Here is a 20,982-nt window from a genome sequence, read left to right as displayed (position 1 = left end):
TTGTAATGTCTTTGGGACTGGGACGGTCTCTCACAACCTGTTCATAAAGCAACTAGCCCAAAAGGGGCCCCGATCCTGGTTGGGGCCTCTAGGCCCTGTTGGAATACAAATAATAGTGCTACATGATGATCAACAAGCATAAGTATCTACAAATTATCTAAAACAAATTTTAATAAAATATTGTGTTGATGGGCTATGGAGAGCATTGTATCTGCACATCATGTACTAGAAGAGGAATCTCCACACAGGAAGACTTTTGAGGAAAAACAAGAGAGATATAAAGAAGACAAAAGTTCTCTTGAAATGATTCCCACCATCAGCACATCCAATTTTCAATTGTACAGAAATGGCTGATTCATTTTAAATTTTGAAACAAATGTTTATAATTACAGATTTATGATTACAGCTTACCTGTGAGAGACTGCTCCCCAAGCACCATGTTTGTTTGTTAGGATATTCAGTATCTTCTGTTTCAGCTGATTGGCAGTAACATGATCGCGATGTTTAGCAGCACTTATAAGGTGGTCACACATCTTTTCCTCCTCTCTTCTATCAGCAGCATATTGAGCACACTGTGACTAAAAATTAAAAAAAAAATAGTGAATAGTAAATAGAATAATTTAGGAAGTGCCTACAAGTTGCTTAGGACTGATTTTCATATATCTGAATTCTCCTTTCTACCTACATCTTAGTCACCTTTGTTCTCACTAAACTCAGCATTTCTAGGTACCGTAAATAAGAAGCACCTTACCATTCACAGAAATATAAAGTCTAAATAGAAACACAACATCCATTTTTAAACTCCTTACTTGCACTGGCTGTGTTGATCCCTCCATTACATACTCCTAGGGAATATAAGAGCATTAATGCTAAGTTAAGGTTTAGAAATTAAGTCATCAAAAGTGAGGAAATGCAGAATTACAATGAAAACACACTTAACTCTGCCTCTTTGTGCTTATGTCTTAAAATATGGCCTCTTTTCAGATTATAAATTATTTGCCAATTAATACCTTATACAATACTTTATACTCTGTAATTTCTTATTCAATATTGCACATAGAAACCTACAACACTGTACCAGACAGACTTAGCTTGACTTTTAAGTCTCACTAAGATCTACAAAACAAGATCTTAATAGTTCACAAGTTCAGTACTTTTATAATTATGGATCTTAAAGTAGATTTCCATTACCTTTGAAATTAAATGTCTATTTCCTTAATCTCCATATGTTAAAACATGCAAAACACACCACAAGTTACATACAGGTAAAAACAGTTGGATAAAGTGAAAAGGGATAAAAAAATCTATCAGAAATACTTGAAACTGAAAACAAAGCTAGAAATAATTATTTGATCATGTTGCTTTCAAAATCCATCTCTCAAGGAATTTCAATAATTATTGCCGTTTCCGTTACAGACTGATTGTGAAAAAGATTCCATTATCAAAACACTGTTAACTTTAGTTTCTATCTTCTAATACTTTTGTTCTCTTTGTAGCATATAGAATTATACATTTATCTACTTTATTCTCAAAAAGAGACTGAATTCAAATTCTCAATACTCCTTTAAGTAGGGATCTGTTTGAAAAGTCTGAATAGGGCAAATGTGTCTATGGCGATTAAAAAAAAATCACAGTTTTCTTACAGAGATATGTCGTAAAAAAACTACATTATTCTCAAATTATTTTGAATAAATTGTGTTGGTTATTTAATGTGTGTGTGTCCAATGATCATTTCTGAATAAAATCCCTCATTTTGAACTAGGTGTTCTTAAGTTTATGCATTCCATAATAACTGATTGTTTCCCATTTTAAAACAAATTCAATGAAGATTTAATACTACCTAAACAAAGTACTATATAATATTGATTATACCAGCAGTTGCAATTAAGCTAACATTCTACTGGAGACATCTTATTGCATTTCATGAATTCAGGTGTGCATACTTCTATACATTAGTGTTTTTATTACAGAAAATGGCAGTACTTGGTAAGATTTTAACTATGTACTTCATCTACTGTATGTAAAACTATTACTGCAAGACATCTATTTAAGACAGGAATTACATTACTTTTAAGGGGTTAATTCATTTTTTCAATTTATCTTCATGTACAGGGAAGCACCAATTAGTCCAATGATCTGCCTCAGTAATGAGGTTAATATTTCACCGGCTCATTGGACAGTAAAATTAAATTTTCATTTTTCTTCCTGAACAGTTACAGAGGCTAGCAAAATGAATGTTAACTGGAAGCAATCATTCTGGAAAAACTGGACTCTTTCAATAATAGCCATAGTCATAAGACAAAATTCACTAGTGTTAACTTTACACACCCTTATGCTCACATCTACACACCCACATGCACCCACTATATATGTGTCACTATATAACTTTAGTCCAGTAGTTCTATCAGTAATGATATAATTGAAGTTTGAGAGGTAAAAGTGAGATAACTTGACTGGTAAAATACTCATTCACTTTTTTTCCTGCCGTGAACAATAATTGGCATACTCAAAATAATCAAATATTTACAAAATAAATACATTTAAATATTGTTTAATAAAATAAAACTGATTTATAATTTAAAATGCAGTAGATGGTAAAAAAAACTTTCACACATCTTTTAAGTGGGATGCATGCTAATATGATATGATGCCTATGTAACATTATTACAACATCAATATGTAAAACTGTTTCAGACTTTAAGCACCATCTTACTTTAGGTATATCTAAGATTCATAGTGGTACATGATTACATTTAATTTTTTTTATTTTAATTACTTACAGATTTTATCTTGCCAATTTCAAACATATTTCTAAGGCTTTTCACAAGACAATAAGTATAATAAAAATGTTATAGAGAAATGTCTTGGTTTCCTTACTAGAAAATAAGACTGACTTAAGGCTGTTCCTTTAGGGAATTTAGTTAATATTCTAAATCTTATTTGCTAACAGAAGCTGGAAGTTAATTGAATTTTCTCATTTTGTCTAGAGTTCTGACAGATCTTATACCTCAACATATTCTTCAAAGAGCAGATAACTCAATCTTCTATTGTCATTTTAGGTTACTGTATGATGCCCTGATAAATATCAAATGTTATTTATTGTTGAGGCAATATGAAACTTCACTCTGACATACACTTAATTATAAATGTGATTTTATCTAAGCTCAAAATATCCAGTATATGTTTCATAATAAAGTTGTTGCAATCCCATCTGACAAGTGTGTGCTGTCTGGCCTGACAAAATGAAGTAAAGGTTATATGTATTCAAAATGACAACAAGATATCTCTGTGTCTTATATTTTTCTGCTATGTCAAGGAGCACAAGAACTAGTACATCAAAGCGTAGGTTTTAGCGAGCTGCTTCGATGAGATAAAAACCTCATCAAAATTGAGATTACTGGCTTCTATGTCTTGCCACAAGGTGCTTGTTGGCATTCCCTGACAGATGAATATGTTCATACAGCTATTTATTATCTTCAAGGCTACCAAATCAATCAAACCTAATTCTAATGCAATGCCACCCAAACATTAAAACATGCTTTTGTGAATTATTTTATATATGAGCATATAGACACACAAACATATACACATAGGCAAAAACAGGAATAATCAAAATTTTTATATTGAAGTATCATAGATAAACTTTTCAATATCAAAACATATTGCCTGATAAAACCATGTTAAACAAAAAGATTTTTAACATTGTTCTATCAAAAGTTCTCAAATATATCAAAAGATATGTTTGAACAGGAACATGAGAAATTCTAAGTAAACAAAAAGAAAAAAGTTCATTCATCTCCAGTAATTAATTAATTCTTATTAGCTTAGCAAGTAGAAAAGGTACTGAATATCATCTTCCAATTTATAAGTTATACCCGGTAAATAAGATGAAAAAGTACTAGAAAGCATTGGTATTGGTAGTGAAAATACTATACTATTTACAGAACATCAATATTTATTATTTTTCATAAAGCACTTCAAGTGTGCTAGCCTTTAGTTTTATTTATTATACACAAAACTCACATTCTATTGATAAAATCCAGCAAAAATAATTTCACTATTAAATGTTGTTTGTTTTACTACTTGCAATAAAGTCAGACAAGTTCTTTGTGAACCTTAAAAATCTGCCATATCAAGTTAGTAGGCATTCTGATTAAGGGGTTTCTTCAAGCTGTAAATATTTTCATGCATTTCAGTGAAGGGATAAGAAGATAAACTAGTTCCTTGTGTTTGACATTTACCAAAGCTTTCAAAAACTGGCTTTCAAATGCCTTCAATGTAAATTTCTCTCTCTCTCGGAAAAAAAAATCTGTATTGTATGAGGTTACAGTCTAAGTGATGGCTGAGTGAAAACAGAAAAGCAGGAATTCATCAAGTCTTGAGCTTACCTCAAATTCGGCATGTTTGTGTACATCTTCAGCTCTTTGTCGGTTCAAAATAAACTCCGCCTCATTTGCAACACGCACTATGTGGTCTTTCATTGCATGACATAATAATCTAAAACAAAATAAAACACTTGAAATCCATCTTCATATTTGACTTTCTTTGAATAAATTATTTCAATAAGTTTGCCTTAGAATGGAAAAAGTTGAAGATTTGCCAAATGAAATATAATTGCTAAATTAGTTTACATTAATAATTTAACTTTTTCAGAAGAGTTCATTGTAATTTCATATTTTTGTGAAAAAACAGAGAAAACTCTACAATGAAAGAGGCCTTATGCAGTGAGTTTAGTATCAGCTAGCTAACTAAAGGAAACACTGCTTACAGAAGTGTTGTCATTTGGACCTGTTTATAGTGAGACTGCAACCACAATTATAGCATGAATATAGGAAAATTATTTCTTTTTTTGGAACAACTGCTTAACTGTTACTGGTAATTCATCTAGCTAAATAAAATTTGAATGCCCACAGTGCATAAAAGATGCAATGTCTTTATATTTTTATGTATAACAGCAGCATAAATCAAAGAAATGCAAAAAAAAATGCACGATATAACTTGAATTATTTGAAAGCACCATTATTAAAATATCAGTATTGCCAAAAATCAAATATCCAAAAATCATGAGACTCCTGTCATAAAATCAGATTCTTAATACATAAATTACTTTGGATTTTTTCCAATTTGCTTTTGGTTTTTGAACCTTTTGGGTGAACTCAGGTAATATTAAGCTTTTCTCTTCATTCAAGAGGGCTAGAAACTCACTTTTTTACAAATATGAAAGCTGAGATTAAATGAAAATAAATTTTCTTGTAATCAGAAGTTTCCAGTAGCTGGGGATTTAAGAAAAATATCATGAGACTCATGATAAAATTGCAATTGGCAACACTACATGTCATAATAATTGAAAAAAAACCCTGGATTGAGAGCTCTTTTTCAAAAATGACATTGCTCTCTCTCCCCCTATTATTGTTAGGAGTAGCTCTTTGGGTGGGAATGTCAAAAGTGCTACAATACGGGCCTAATTTTGCTCATTGAAGGCAATGAGAGTTTTGTACATTTGTCCCATGGGACTTAGGTGTCTTGACATTTTTGAAAATCTCGTTAGGTGCTTATTTGCATCTTTAGTGCCTAAATATCTTAAAAATCTAGCCCTGAGTGAACAGAGAGCAGTGAGATTTATTCATGGTTATCACTACATTAGTATTTTTCAATTTATAAAAAGGAAGACGTGTCTCAGTTTTATGAGACTCCTGGAGAGGGAAAGAGGCTCAAGGCAACTGCTTCAGGGGATAGGTCAGTGGTACTTTATCAGAGATTTCTGAAAAACAGAATTGCATTTAAAGTTTGTTGCCATTTCTATTCAAGGAAACAGGACTTTGTACAGTTAATAAATAAACTATGAAAATACTTTACTTGGTGTCACTGATTTCTGCTTCAAACAGGAAACTGGCCTAAAAGGCCCCAAAATACACTTCCATTCAGCAAAGAGGTGGTAGCAATAACATCATTATCGCTATCTTGTCTGAATTAAATCACAGTCCGCTAGCTCTTATCCAATCCCAAATTCATGTTGACACAGTGGATTTCATTCAGCTATTCTAGTTGGGTCAGATGTGATGGAGATGAAGAGCTGTGTGTCATCATCATATTAAATATACTGCAGCTCTCAGGTTTCAGAGTAGCAGCTGTGTTAGTCTGTATTCGCAAAAAGAAAAGGAGTACTAGTGGCACCTTAGAGACTAACCATTTTATTTGAGCATAAACTTTCGTGAGCTACAGCTCACTTCATTGGATGCATTCAGTGGAAAAACTGAAGTGAGCTGTAGCTCACGAAAGCTTATGCTCAAATAAATTGGTTAGTCTCTAAGGTGCCACCAGTACTCCTTTTCCTTATATTGCAGCACATAACTCCCCATTAACCAAACCAGCAGCCTCATGTACGACTTGAACAAGAGCGGTGACAACATAGGAAAGTCTTCTCAGGGGCATCATTTTCTATGGAGCAGTGGGAGCAGTTGCCCTCCACAACCCCGAACTTTTCATAGCTCCCTGGTAGCCAGGCTGTGGTGTCTCCCCCAAGCCTGCAGGGAGTGCTGTTGGGCAGGCTGGGGTAGGTCACCTAATCCTTACATTATCAGTGATGCCCCTGCCGCCCCCGCCCTGGTCCCCAACAGCTGCACAGGAAGCAGCAGCAGGGGTGTGGGCCAGAACAAATCACACAACAAGCCAGGCCCTGATCCAAGCCCTGTGTCAGCGATTGGTGAGACACCCACCCTGGCTCACTGTCTGCCCATATACCTCCCTGCTCCCCATCCCTACCCCCCACAGAGCAGGGAGCAGGAGCAGGGAGAGAGAAGCAAGGATGCCCTCGAGCCCCTGAACTTTTCTGAAATGACGTCCCTGACTCCTGTGGCATTAGTATAATTGCTTACAATTACTATTTGGCATCTCTCAGAAAGATAGCAATGTAGCTAGTGTGGTTCAGGGATCCTTTGGTGCCAAGAGAGCCAGGGTTAAATAAGGTTTTACAGGGATCACCTGGGTCTGATATCTGCATAATATCAGAATATAATGAAGGGTGGCATGTGAAGTCTCTACTGAGAGCTTGTAGCCCACTGGTCATCATAATCATTGTGAAATGTATGGATGGATATTTAAGAAGTTATGCATCTGTACTGAAAATTATGTTCTTAAGATCTTGGAGTTAAGGCAGGTCACCAGGTGGTGACATACCTCAGAGCTGTTCCTTTCAGGCAGAGGGTAACAGACACCTATCTCCCTGCCTGGTCATTGGTGTATTACATACCTCACCCAGCATGTCTATTTCCATACTGAACCATGTGCCAACTAAGTGATTGTGGAATATAGAAGAGAGGAAATCTACAGGAAGAAACAGTCAGCAGGGGGTGTCCTGTTTATGAAGTATATCTTGAAGTACAAAGAGATACAATGACTACTTCAACTAAAAGGCAAACGGACAGCGTACTTGCCTCATGAAAGAACAATCACAGCCAGGCTGGCTGTAAAGCACTGCAACAGCCTACCTACTAGACATGAGAGGATCGTGTTAATTAAGACAAGGCTCGAGAATGTGTATTCCTATGTGAAGTACTTTGCACTTTATTAAATTTCATCTGGTTGAAATCAGACTCATTCTCCAATTTGTCAAGGTTGTTTTGATTTCTAATTCTGTCCTCCAAAGTGCTAGCAACCCCTCCCAGGTTGGTGTCATATGCAAATGATACATTATGCAAGTGATTAATGAAAATATTGTACTCTATTAGACCCATGACACACACCTGTGGAACCCCATTAGATACACCTTCCCAGTTTGACAGCAAACCATTGATAACTTGTCTGAGTATGGTCTTTCAACCAGTTATGCACCCTCTTGATAGTAATTTAATCTAAACCACATTTCCCTAGTTTGCTTATGAGTCTGTGTCAAAAGCTTTACTAAAATCAAGATTATCACTTCTTCAACTTCCTCACATGGACTAGGTCAGTAACCTTGTCAAAGGAGGAAATTAGGTGTGACATGATTTGTTCTTGACAAATCCATGTTGGCTATTACTTATACTCTTTTTAGGTGCTTACAACAAATTGTTTAATAATTTCTTCCAGTGTCTCTCCAAATAGACTGACTGGCGTATAATTCCCCACAGCCTCTTTGTGCCCCTTTTTAAAGATAGGTACTATATTTGCCCTTCTCCAGTCTTCTGGGAGTTCACCCATGCTCCAAGAATTCTTAAAGATAATCGCTAACTGTTCTGAGATTGCTTCAGCTAGTTCCTTAAATATCATAGGATAAATTTCATCTGGTTCTGCCAACTTGAATACATTTAACTTATTTAAATATTCTTTAACCCAGTGGTCCCCAAATTTTTTACCTTGTACCCCACCTTACCCCTTACTGGGGGGGGGGGAATGTGGACAGGGGTAAAGAGTGCCAAGACTGGGGCAACAGCTGGAGTGGGTGCAGAACAGGGTCAGAATCCAGGACCCCAACTGAGGGGCTGGGGCCAGAAGCGGAGCAGGACGGCGCTCCCTCCCTACACTCTGTGGCGGCTGGCCCGGGACCCAGCCCCCCCCGGAACGTTCCTCGTTCCCCCCTCCCAAGGGGCACGCTCCACAGATTGGGGACCTCTGCTTTAACCTGTAATTTCCACATTGTGGTTTATGTTAACATTAAGTATTTTGTCACAATTAGCCTTTTTAGTGAAGACTGAAGCAAAATGGGCCTTAAACACCTCAGTCTTCTTGATGTCACCAGTTATTAGCTCTCCTTCCCTGCAAAGTACTGGGCCTACATTTCCCATTATTTTTCTTTTGCTCATATTGTATTTACAGAACATACTATCTTTTATGTACTTTGTTAGGTGAAATTCATTTTGTGCCTTAGCCTGATTTTGTCCTACATACTTGTGGTATTCTTTTGTATTCATCCTTAGCAATCTGTCCATGTTTCTACTTTTTGTAGAATTCCTTCTTTGATTTTCAGGTAACTGAAGAGCTCCCGACGGCGCCATATTGGCCTCTTATTAGTCTTCCTATCTTTCCTCTGCATCAGGGTAGTTTGCTATTGTGCCTTTAATATTGCCTCTTTGAGAAACTGACAGCTCTCATTTGCTCCCTTTTCTCTTAGATTTTCTTCTCAAGGTACCTTTTTTACCAATTCTACCAGTTCTCTAACTTGGCTAAAGTTTTCTATTTTGAAGTTCACTGTCTTTATCCTGCAGCTCTCACTACTTCTTTTCCTCAGGATAATGTAACTGTTTCATGATCTCTTTCACACAAATTGCTTCCAACTAATTCCTCTCTGTTAATCAGAATCAAGTCTGATGTCTAAAATTTGTAGACAGTTAAGTCTTTTTATGGTGAACTCCCTTTGCATTACGTGCTGAACACAGGTCTAAACTTTCTAGAGGTGACTTACTGAATTGCATTCCAGATAGCTGCTCTGCCTAGGAAAGAGGCTTAACTAATACGTTGAAGCCATCAATACAGTAATCTGAGGCTGTCAGCTTTGAATGATTCAACTACAGGTACCCAAGGAACAATGGGTTTTCTACAGAGAGGTGGATGAAGCATAAAAAGGGGTGGTGGTAGGGGGCCAACCATCAGAACTGAAAGCCTTGCAAGAACAAGAGGGCAGCCTGAAACGCCAGCAGACTCTGACTCACAGAAGGGGTGAGATCGACTCGGGGAGGATGCATCTCAGGACTCTGTTGTTTTACAAAGAGCTGTAACACTCAAGTGCTTTTAAATGTAAAGTAATTGTGGTTAAGAAATTCCTTTGCTAAGTCTGTGTTCCTTGCTTTCCTGCCATGTTGACCCCAAGGAGGTTAAACTAAAAGCCAAGAGTGCCCACAGCCTTGGCCGAACTCTGGAAAAATGTATGCAAGTGACTGGGGAGCTTGTTTCAGGGGCTAGAACCACTAGATTGTGGATCCCATGGCCAAAGAAAGGACTCAGGCAAGCGATATAAGCCAGGGAGTGAGCCTTAGAGTCCCAGAGCTAGAAACAGTGAACAGACTTTGCCCAAACTGAGTTGACTTGGAAGCATGTAGGACCATGTGGTTGGACTACTCACAATAGAATGGTGTCCATACTCGGTCAGGTTGTGACAGTAGTCATTAATCCTCCTACCCAAATGATGTCTTCAGATATGAATTTTCACATTCATCAATTTTCTTTTTTAGTTTTGCTATGTTGCAGTCAGTTCTTGCAAGCAACATATCTTGCATAGACTGGAAGTAAAGAGGACTCTTAGTTTTTTATATTGCTGGAAAAAAGTCATGCTTATGTCCTGTGACAAAGTTCCTGCTCTACCTTGGTGGGTCTTGCGCTTATTGGCGGATTTGCTCGCCTTGGAGCTTCACGGCAGCCCTCAGCTTGGCCGTTTTTCTGAATTCACAGTCCAGATCGACTCCTCCTGTGTCTGACCAGGAGTTGTGAGGATTTGGGGGGAACCCGGGCCCGCCCTCTACTCCGGGTTCCAGCCCAGGGTCCTGTGGAATGCAGCTGTCTAGAGTGCCTCCTGGAACAGCTGTGTGACAGCTACAACTCCCTGGGCTACTTTCCCATGGCCTCCTCCCAACACCTTCTTTATCCTCACCATAGGACCTTCCTCCTGGTGTCTGGTAATGCTTGTACACCTCAGTCCTCCAACAGTCCGCGTTCTCACTCTCAGCTCGTAGTGCCTCTTGCTCCCAGCTCCTCACACGCATACCACAAACTGAAGTGAGCTCCTTTTTAAAACCCAGGTGCCCTGATTAGCCTGCCTTAATTGATTCTAGCAGCTTCTTGATTGACTGCAGGTGTTCTAATCAGCCTGTCTTAATGGTCTCCAGAAGGTTCCTGATTGTTCTGGAACCTTCCCTGTTACTTTACCCAGGGAAAAGGGACCTACTTAGCCTGGGGCTAATATATCTGCCTTCTATTACTCTCCTATAGCCATCTGGTCCGACCTTGTCACAGTCCCCCAATCTTTCTGGATGCTCCAGATAAGTGAAAAAGGCAGCCTATTCCTAAATAGCAACAGTCAAAATGTATTACAGAATGCACATTTGATATAGTTTAGCTAAGATCCCGCTCCCTGTCCCCATTCCTGAAGACCTGCCTGCTTACTTGTCCAGAGGAACAGATGTACTTTCATCAGATGCTCATTGATGAGATCTGCCAAGATGCAACTTAGACAAGCTTTGGAGCTTAAACAGAGCTCTGTGTAAGCTTGAAAGCTACTGTCTCTCACCAACAGAAGCTGGCCCAATAAAAAACATTACCTCACCCACTTTGTGTCTCTAATCTCATTGCTAAACAGTCAGTCCACAACAAACTTGATACACAGCTTTGTCCTTTGCAACATACAACACTAACATCATCAAGCTAGCCCAGTGCTTGGGCAACCTCAACTCATGGATGAAGAATAGCAGACTGAAGCTAAACCGAACCAAAACAGTGATTATGCTGGTTGACAAAGAAAAACATTTTAAGGAATTTTGAGCTATCATGCAGTCTCCTCTGCTTTGAAATGCCAACACACAATTAGTCAGGTCAGTCCACAGTTTAGAAGTGCTCCAAAATTCTTCACTGATACTGAGCTCTCACATACAAAGTGTAATTCAGTGACCCCGCTAACATCTATGTATGAGTAAGACACCGTACCGCATCCTCACAACTTGTGACCTGCCTTATTAATAAATTACTGTCATCTCCTGACTAGGACTAGGGCATTGCTATGTGTTTAGACACGAAATCATCAATCCTGAGGAAAATACAACTAGTGCAGAATTCAATAACTCAGCTCCTCAAAAATACAGGCTACTGTGAGTATATTAAACCTGTCCTCTGACCATTACACTAGGTCCCCATTCCTCAGAATATCGTGTCTACTTCAAGATCTTTGGCCTTATCTTTGGAGCTGGGGGGGGTGTAACTAAATGATTACCTAAAGAGAGGCTTCCAGATCAAGACAAGGTTTATAGTTGATAACTCTGTTTCTCTGGTGTCTGAGGCATGCATTACTACCTACAAGGTTATCTTGGCCACCACTTGGCCTTCCTTAATTATGCCCTTACGCTGTCCCCTCTACTGCATGAGAGCTCTGCAAAGAAGGGTGTCAACCTGTCCCATGTAAGAAAGTCATTCTTGGCCAGCAGGGCCTGGCAGTTTGCCACATGCAGTGAAACTGAGGAGTGTGCCTTCCTCCCAAATAGGTCACTCATTTGGGGACTGTGTCTTTCGGTGTACCTTTGCTCAACCTTAACTTCTCTTGTACAGCTGACGCAACCAAAGGGCCTGGATTGGCTTGAGTGCAGAAGTACTCAAACGCTAAAGGGGGAACCTAGTATCATTTCTTGACTCATTTTGCTGTTGGTACTATAGTGAATCATATCTGCCACAGAGATTTTAGCTGGATCTAGCAGTCCCTCATCAACAGGGAGCGTAATCCTGATTGACCAGAAGCTGACAGCATGTCACACTGCATATGGGATTTCTTTGATATGACCAAAAAGTCTTTATGTCTGGGGTCTCAGCAATCCTCACAAAGAGCTCCTGGAACACTTTAAATACATCCAGTGCCTGGACTGATGCTGGAGATACCACTTCATACAGCAATCATCATCTTTTTGTATTGCATTTGAAAAGCAATGGGCTGAGATTATAAGTGAGATTCAAAAGCCATTCTAATACTTCTGGATTAACCAGATGGATCCCCCTGGTGCCACCACTGCTAGCGTGAATGGGGCAGTTGTCCATGATGTGTTGCATGGTTTGTACCTCATCACAGTCACATTTTGGCAATTCTTTGATTTTCCATTTCTGGAGGAAATTCCACACCTTCTCTGCATTGTCTGAAGGCATTAAGTACAGTTCAGTGCTTCCTGGGATTCTGGTTTCTCTGTACTCCTTTCATTGAATCTTCAATCAAGTCTTTGTTTGGGACATCACAAGTGGCCTCCTGATTCAAGTCAGTAAGTGTGCTGTCCTTTCTATTGGCCTGTAATGTTGGCGTGTGTATCCAGAAATGCGTCCTGGATTTGAGTTGAGAGGGTGGCAGTGAATTGAAAACTTGTATCAGCAGGTTCAGAGCAACCAGAATCTTCTTGTACTCCTGGACCACGGAGCAACCAGAATCTTCTTGAACTCCCGGACCACAGCATTGTCTCACTTGATGTTGGCAGGTGCAATGCCCGCCAAAACTAGAAGTCACAGTATTGGCATTGATTTGAGAAAGCCGTTAAACATTCTTAAGTATGGCATTAATTCAGTGTCAACAATATTAGCATGGGAGCTGTTGCACCAGACTGGTGGACAATATTCCACTGTTGGCAAGAGCCTAGCTTGTATTGACGTTTGAAGTGTGTGCACATCATATCCCCAGCATGTGCCAGAAAGTTTCTGGATGATGTTAACCCTTTTCTTTATCTTCTTTAGGTGTTGTCAAGGTGTTGGCTAGAGCTCAGTGTCTGATTACAGGTAACGCTAACGTACTGTGGATTGTGGCCACATGAAAGAGGCAGATGAGAAAAGTCCACTTTCAGAGGCACTTTGGCCTCAGGGTTACTCAAGTGGAAGGCAGAGAACAAGTGTTTTTGAAGCATTGGGTTTCAGTCGCCAAGCTTTGAAGTACATCTTAAGTGTCTGGAAGTCGTCGTTCATGACTTTTTCTGTGGCCTTCAGAGAGAACACTTGTGTTGTTAGTTCAATGTCATTTGCAGAGATGAATTTACAAGATGATGGGACTGGAATGTCACTGGTATAGAGATTGAACAATGCAGGTGCTAAAACATATCCCTATGGGAGGCTGTTGTTCAATCTCTGTGATTTACTGGCAGATGTGCTAAGGTGTACGGTAAATCTTCTGTTATTCAGCATCTCGGTGATGAGTCTGATGGTTGATTCACATGGGAAAGCTAATGATAACTTCAGCATGAGCCCTTTGCACCATACAGTATTTTATTCAGAAAAAAAAGGTCTATGAATGCTGATGTTTGTAATTTTCACTGATAATCAGATTCTAGGTAGCTGGTTAAGGTCACAGCAGTTGCGACCAGTTCTAAATCCAGCCTGCTCTTTGGGGACCAGTTGCTCCAGTGTCAGCTGTAACTTTAAAAGTAGGAGCTACTCCAACAGTTAAAGCAACTGGTAAGGAGGGAGATGGGCTGGTAGCTTTTTAGGTCAGTGGCCTCTTTTCTGGCTTAAAATGGTTATAAACTTGGTTACCTTCCACACTTTTGGTATAATACTAGAAGAGTGGATGTTGCTGAAGAAGCCTACCAGCCGCTTTCTTGCTTTTGGACCAAGTTCTTCAAGAATTCTGGATACAGTCTGTTCATTCCGCCCTATTTTCTGATTTAGTGTTGGAAACACCCTTGGTCCACTTCATCTACTATGTAGGGGGCAGAAAGGGGTGAAGTCACCAGGTGCTGATTTAGTGCACAGTAAAGTTGTTTGTGGACTTGCCAACTCCCTTGTGCCGATGACTAAAACATCCAGGTGGCAATTAACTGCGTGGAGATGGCATGTGCACTTAGTTGAGGTAGTTTGTAGGCTGCTGGAGCCACATTGCCTAAAAGACAGAGGAGCTTCCAGGCTTTGTGACTTGACCCAGTGAAGTCAAGCACCATCACCATTTCATACCACCTTGTTCTTGCTGAGTTCAAAGATTCAAGCAATACCATTGCAATTACAGGGCTTTTGTTGGCTTGACATTGGTGGAAGAGTGCCTCGCCAACAAGTTGTGACATCACCCAGGGTACAGTCTGAACTGTTGAACAGCTGTGTCCCCTCAGTTCTCCAATCTAGGGTGCTTTTTACACTGCTTTGCTGTGTAAGCAACCACGCCTGGTCTGCGCTCACACAGCCTTCAGCATGTAAATTACTCCCAGTTACACTGCATGGTTGCTATGGCCAGCCACTCATGGATTACACTGCAGAGTAACACCAGCAAACTCTCTGGTCCCAGACTTTACCCCAGAAATGTGCATCTTTGCACTGCCTAGCACCCTCCTGGACAATACAAACTCCTCTAAAGTCAGTCATTTATTAATAGAAAATGATATGCACACGCCTTGTTATCCCAAACGGAGTTTTCCAAACACTTCAATCCAAACGCACAGGTTTAGATAAAACAATAAAACTAGTTTATTAACTATAGAAATATAGATTTTAAATGATTACAAGTAATGAGGCATAAAAGTCAGAATTGGTTACATTTATTGGGAAATAAAAGTAAAACACAACTAATACCTAACTTAATAAGCTAAATAAATTCAAAAGCAAAGGTCTCTCTCACCACATGTTCCACCAGACTTTACTGGCTAAATCCCCTTTCAAACAGGATCTCTCCTGCATTCCAATGCTGCTTTTTTTTTGGTTTCTGCTGGTGTTGTTGGCGACATGGGTAGAGAGATAAGAAGAGAGAGATGTTTTGGGGCATCTTCCTTCTCTCCTTATAGTCCTTTCTCTTGCACAAGAATCATCTCCAGCTGAGGTTCAGCAGATAGAAATTCTGTTTGGACAGGAATCTCAAGCTGTTCCTTTGTCAAAATGTAGATTTTCATCCACACCATCTTTCCTGCCAAAGAATGGCCAATGAATCAGCTGACGGTCCATTTGATTTCATTGACACCTGACTGAAGGGTCAGTTTGTCTTTTGTCCCTGCTGTGGCTCCCAACAGAGCCCTGCACCTTCTTGGATATCTGCTTTATATCCGTGGCTATAAATTGGGGGGCTCTACACCAGTAGTATTCTGGAGTTCATTTCTTTGGATCTGATGAGACCTTCATGGACTGATCTAGAAGGCAGAGTTTCAGCTTCATGACTTGTGCATTCTAGCAGAGAAGGATAAGCACACTGAACATCTGCTTGGAATATGCAATTCTCCCAGGCAGAAGAGACACTTACTGTCTCTAGCCTTCAAGGGAATAAGTTCATCACAGGATGGACATGGCTTGAAGCCTGCAGGTTTTGGTCCACCATGTTAAGGAGCCCACTACAAGGTACTCTGTATGAGGAGGTGTACGTCTGACCAGTTGCGTTAGGTCCAGACATGTCAGGTTAGTTCACAGCAGTCAATAAAGAGTTTGAAAGGTTTTGAAGACATTTAGCCTGAGCTAAAAATTAGTAGGTTGTATACTCCCCAGTTTTCATCTTGCTGCCAGGGGCAGTAAGGAGGAAGTGAGGGAGGGTTGCGAATATCCCATCCTTTCTGAGTTCATATGGTAGCAAAAGGTGGCACAAGGTGATGAACAGCCTGGATGGAGACTGCTACTAAAAAAACCCAAACTCCTCTATCACATTCACAAGGTGCAGGTGTACCTCTAGTGAGTTCCACATTGATACATACTCAAAAGAAGAATAGTACATATAAATGCTTTTGATTGAACTGCGGTTTTCTTAAGGTCCTCAAAGACTGCTTACTACTTTTTATGCTAAATATTTTTCACTGGTATATACTGTGTATCATTGTTAAAAAGTTTCATCACTTTCATTATTGGCTGTCATTAGTTTGGCTCTGAGCCAATGAATTTCCAAATAATTTTACATGTATATTTCAGCAAATAAATGGAAATTTGAAATCCTAATTTTTAGGGACTGATATAACAGCTGTTAATGGGGTTCTTGATTTGTGAGACTACTACCATCAACTCTGCATATTCCCAATGTGAAATGAATTAAAGAGGCAAGCATAAAGCTGATAATTTACAATCAAATGCACAACTACAAAATGGGGAATAACTGACTAGAAGATGGTAGTACTGCTGAAAAGGATCTGGGGGTTGCAGTGGATCACAAATTGAACATGAGTCAACAATGTGATGCAGTTGCAAAAAAGGCTAACAACATTCAGAGGTGCATTAGCAAGAGTGCTGTATATAAGACATGGAAGATGATTGTCCTGCTCTACTCTGCAATGGTGAGGATTGATGGCTGGAATACTGTGCCCAATTCTGGGTGCCACACTTTAGGACGCATGGACAAATTGGAGAGATTCCAAAGGAGAGCAACACAAATGATAAAAGATTTCAAAAACCTGACCTATGAGGAAAGGTTTAAAAAAACTGTGCATGTTTCGTCCTGAGAAAAGGAGACTGGTGGGGACCTGATAATCTTCCAATGTGTTAAGGATTGTTATAAAGAAGATGATCAGTTATTCTCCTTGTCCACTGAATATAGACCAAGGAATAGTTGGCTTAATCTGCAGCAAGGAGATTTAGATTAGATATTAGGGAAAACTTTCTAACTATAGGAGTAGTTAAGATCTGGCGCAGGCTTCCAAGGAAGGCTGTGGAATCCCCATCACTGGAGGTTTTAACAACAGGTTGGACAAACACATGTATAGTGGGGAGGGATAGCTCAGTGCTTTGAGCATTGGCCTGCTAAACCCAGGGTTGTGAGTTCACTACTTGAGGGGGCCATTTGGGGTCTGGGGCAAAAATTGGGGATTGGTCCTGCTTTGAGTAGGGGTTGGACTAGATGAGATCCCTTCCAACCCTGATATTCTATGGTTCTATGTCAGGGATAGTCTAGGTGTACTTAGCCTTGCCTCAACATCTTGATGATATTTCAAGGTCCTTACAGCCCTACATTTCTATGATTCTAAGGACTGAAAAATTTTGCAGTGGCAATGTTCTTTTACAAATTCATATTTAATGGAATTTTCCTAGAAGATATTCTTCTTGCAAATATTACATTTATGTTATAACCAGAAGCTCTTTTTATACTGAAAACTACTAAAATAGTGCCTATGAATAATACTTAACAATTATGCAACTTTTTAATTTTAATTGTCAAACATTAACTAATCCTCATAACAGCCCTTTGAGGCAGGTAAGTATTATCTCAATTTTAGAGATGAGAAAACTGAGACAGAGGTAACATAACTTGTCTAAGATTAGAGAGAGAGTCAGGAACAGAATCAGAAATAAACTCAGGAGTACCTGGGTAGTAATCCCATGTTCCTATAACTGGAAAATCGTGCCAGAATGTCATATAAATCATAACTACACAAATAAAAGCAGTTCAGACATCTATAGCACAACATTACCTTGAGTAAGCTAAAATACAAATATACTAATACACATTATTTAAAAACAGGATGCTATTTATCAAAACCCAAGCAACAGGAATGTGGACAATATGTTTTTACTTTAGGAGTCAAAACTAATTATTATAATGAAAAGTCTTGTTTCATTATATTTCCAGTGAAGTCATTAAAGATTACAATGGTACACAAATGTTTTGATGCAAAAACAACAAACAGGAAATCAAAATTAGGAAATCTTTTAATAACATCCATATTTTAAAACCTGAAGTTGATGTAAGACTGAATGATTTAAAATTATGAACTACTCCCCTTGTACTTTTAATTTTGTTAAAAAAAGATGAGCTAGGCAGGGTTTATTTTGGTGAAACTGTTGATTTATTAGATAGATCATTCACAATCTAATTCAGACTTTTAAACTATTCTTAGTCTTCATTTTGCACTTTAATAATTTAAAATCCAGTCGTTATTGCATAGTGATTATATGCAATTTTACATCCCATTAACCGTGCTTTGTTTTAATTATAAAGATCCTTTGTTAGATTCCTCTAAATGATCCAGTTTATAATTTCAGGCTGTCCTAGGGAGCACTTTAATTCAGCTGCACATTCATCAACTGTTTATGTCCTGTTAATTGTTGACAACTGCACAATTGCATTCTCTAGCTATGATTGATGAATCATATTCACAAGTTTAGCTATTAAGTAGAATAAATATTTATAACAATTTCCACTTAAAGGATTGTTATCTTTATCCCCAGAAGGGTAAATTAAAAACTGATCTGCTAACTGTGGAGGAGAACAAGTGTCCTAGTAATACACACACACATATTCTGAAACATACCTTTGACAAAAATATGTGGAAGAAGATGTACCTATGGATAGTTTGGTTAGACATTCATTTGATTGGGCCGAAAGAGCAAGTTCTTTAATACTGCTCCTTTTGCTTTGAAGGTTACTGCTAGATGGATGTACACAGTCCACTGATATTTCATGGTTATTACATATGAACTTAAAAAATGCGGTTTATACATTTTTTCAGCAGTGTAATTTTATCGAGTGTGCAATAATCAGATGTGATTTTACTATCAGATGTTGTAAACAAAAAAAAAATTGGGTGAGTTTTCCAGCTAAAATGGTTAAGTTTAAAAATCATGGGAGACAAGCCAAGAAATTTGGACAAAACTATAGAAACCAAGTTTACTGTACAGTTTACTATCATTTAATATTTATACAACAATAGGCTTCAATAAATGATCCAGTCAGGATCATTTCCCCATTGTGATAGGTGCTCTACAAACACATACGAAGACATGATTCCTGCCCAGAAGAATTTAGTCACATGGGCCAGATTCTCAGATGACGTATATCAGTGTAGCTCCATTGCCTTCAAGGGAGCTGTGCTCATTTACACCAACTGAAAATCTAGCCCAAGTGTATAAACTTAGTTTCTAGATAGAACTGTTTGCTGCATTATTTTTCAGTGTTTACTAGTCATCCTACGGCAAGAATGTACAACTGAACCGCATATGAATATATCATACAATTAGACAAAAAATTATGCTCCTTCAATAAAGATAACATTTCAACAACGGAAGATTTGATGTTTCTGTATTGTTAATGTCATACTACCAGTAAAAATGAAACTATAAAAGAAACCGCAAAAAAAATCTTCAACAAGTGTATTATTATGAAGATTTTTGTTCAGCACCACATATATCATCATCAAAGACATCTAGTTTTAAAAGGCTTCTACTCCTGGGTCAATAGAAGCTATATAGGCAATGGAGGTGATGACTACATCTTCTGCCAGCTAAGCCAGAGAGTGTACCATTATTGCTCAGCTGGCTGGATAGAGAGTATTGAAAAATGATGGCACAGGACAAAAGATAAAAGCAGACACAGACCAAAGTAACATTAAGATTACTCTAGTGTTAATAAATTATCTTAACTGCTTGTAAAACTAGGTAGCTCACATAAATTTGATGTTCAATCTGTTTTATGTAGTACCTTAGATAGAACCAAGTAGTCTAGATAAAATAATTTCTAATCAACTGAGAGTATAAGGAAGTGCATCTGTACAATGAATACTGTGCTCCTAAAGCAGATGGAGTGGCAGATGGGTTTACAGATTGGGCTCCCTAGATCCTCTGTGTAAAACAACCTTGCTACTCAGTAGGATAATGGCTCAAATCTCAAATAAACCTCAAACCTTTACACAGCACACAGGGTGTTTTCAGTCAATTATTAAGAGTTTAACATTTTATACCTTACTAAATTAAATATTTGCTTTGCACAGTATTTGTGCAGTAAATTTCTTTTAATTAAAATGGCCTTTTCTTGAGTCTTTCTGGAGCAGATGGTGAGAAAGTAGTATCACCCAATGGAATGAAATGCAAAATGACTACTTGTCCAAAAGCTTTAAAATTAATTACCTTCCTTCATTGATGAGCTCAATAAACGCCAGTCCTGCGTTCTTCTGAATAGAATTCTGCCATTCCTAAAGGGAAAAGAATACCATGTTTAAAAAGCAGCAAGGAATTTTAACAGGAAGCCTGAATTTGACCTTGATGAGTGTCTGAGGATTATCTGATCAACATTTTGCATGGGATTGTCTGCCCACCATATGCTTTGTCTTTTAAAATACACCTTCGTACTTCTGTAACATAATAACTGAAATTCTATCAGTGGTAGATGAGCAGCCAATATAACAATTAACTGAAAAGTATGAAAAATAACTATTAAAGATGACTAGATTACCATTAACAAATCAAATTCTATTAACATGAAAAAATATTTCAAATATTCTCCTCAGTTTCAACCCGCCAGTGCCACTTTAGAAATTGAATGTAGTCACTGTCCATTCCCAATATGCTCTAAATATTCAGGAGTATCCATTTTCCATGTATTTGGAGGGAAGCAAAGAGGTGGGAACAATTGGGATGCTTTGAAGAAGCCAGACCTAAGTGGCCCTCCTGCTCTCATCT

At 38.4% G+C, this 20,982-nt stretch overlaps 1 protein-coding gene across 5 annotated transcripts in view; it reads right to left on the bottom strand.

Annotated features, from left to right (window-relative positions):
* The window catches only part of NBEA (neurobeachin), an 858,254-nt gene that overhangs the window by 366,376 nt on the left and 470,896 nt on the right, over nt 1-20,982 (bottom strand). For all 5 annotated transcript variants that reach the window (XM_048847621.2, XM_048847613.2, XM_048847638.2 and 2 more), the window contains 3 exons: nt 20,431-20,495; nt 4,389-4,497; nt 412-578 (listed from right to left, as the gene is read on the bottom strand). In XM_048847621.2, the coding sequence (XP_048703578.1) occupies nt 412-578; nt 4,389-4,497; nt 20,431-20,495 (341 nt within the window). The remainder of the gene's footprint in view (nt 1-411; nt 579-4,388; nt 4,498-20,430; nt 20,496-20,982) is intronic.

The sequence above is a fragment of the Caretta caretta genome, chromosome 1 (genome assembly GCF_965140235.1).
Source record: "Caretta caretta isolate rCarCar2 chromosome 1, rCarCar1.hap1, whole genome shotgun sequence".
NCBI lineage: Eukaryota > Metazoa > Chordata > Testudines > Cheloniidae > Caretta > Caretta caretta.
This window is presented reverse-complemented; position numbering and strand designations above follow the sequence as displayed.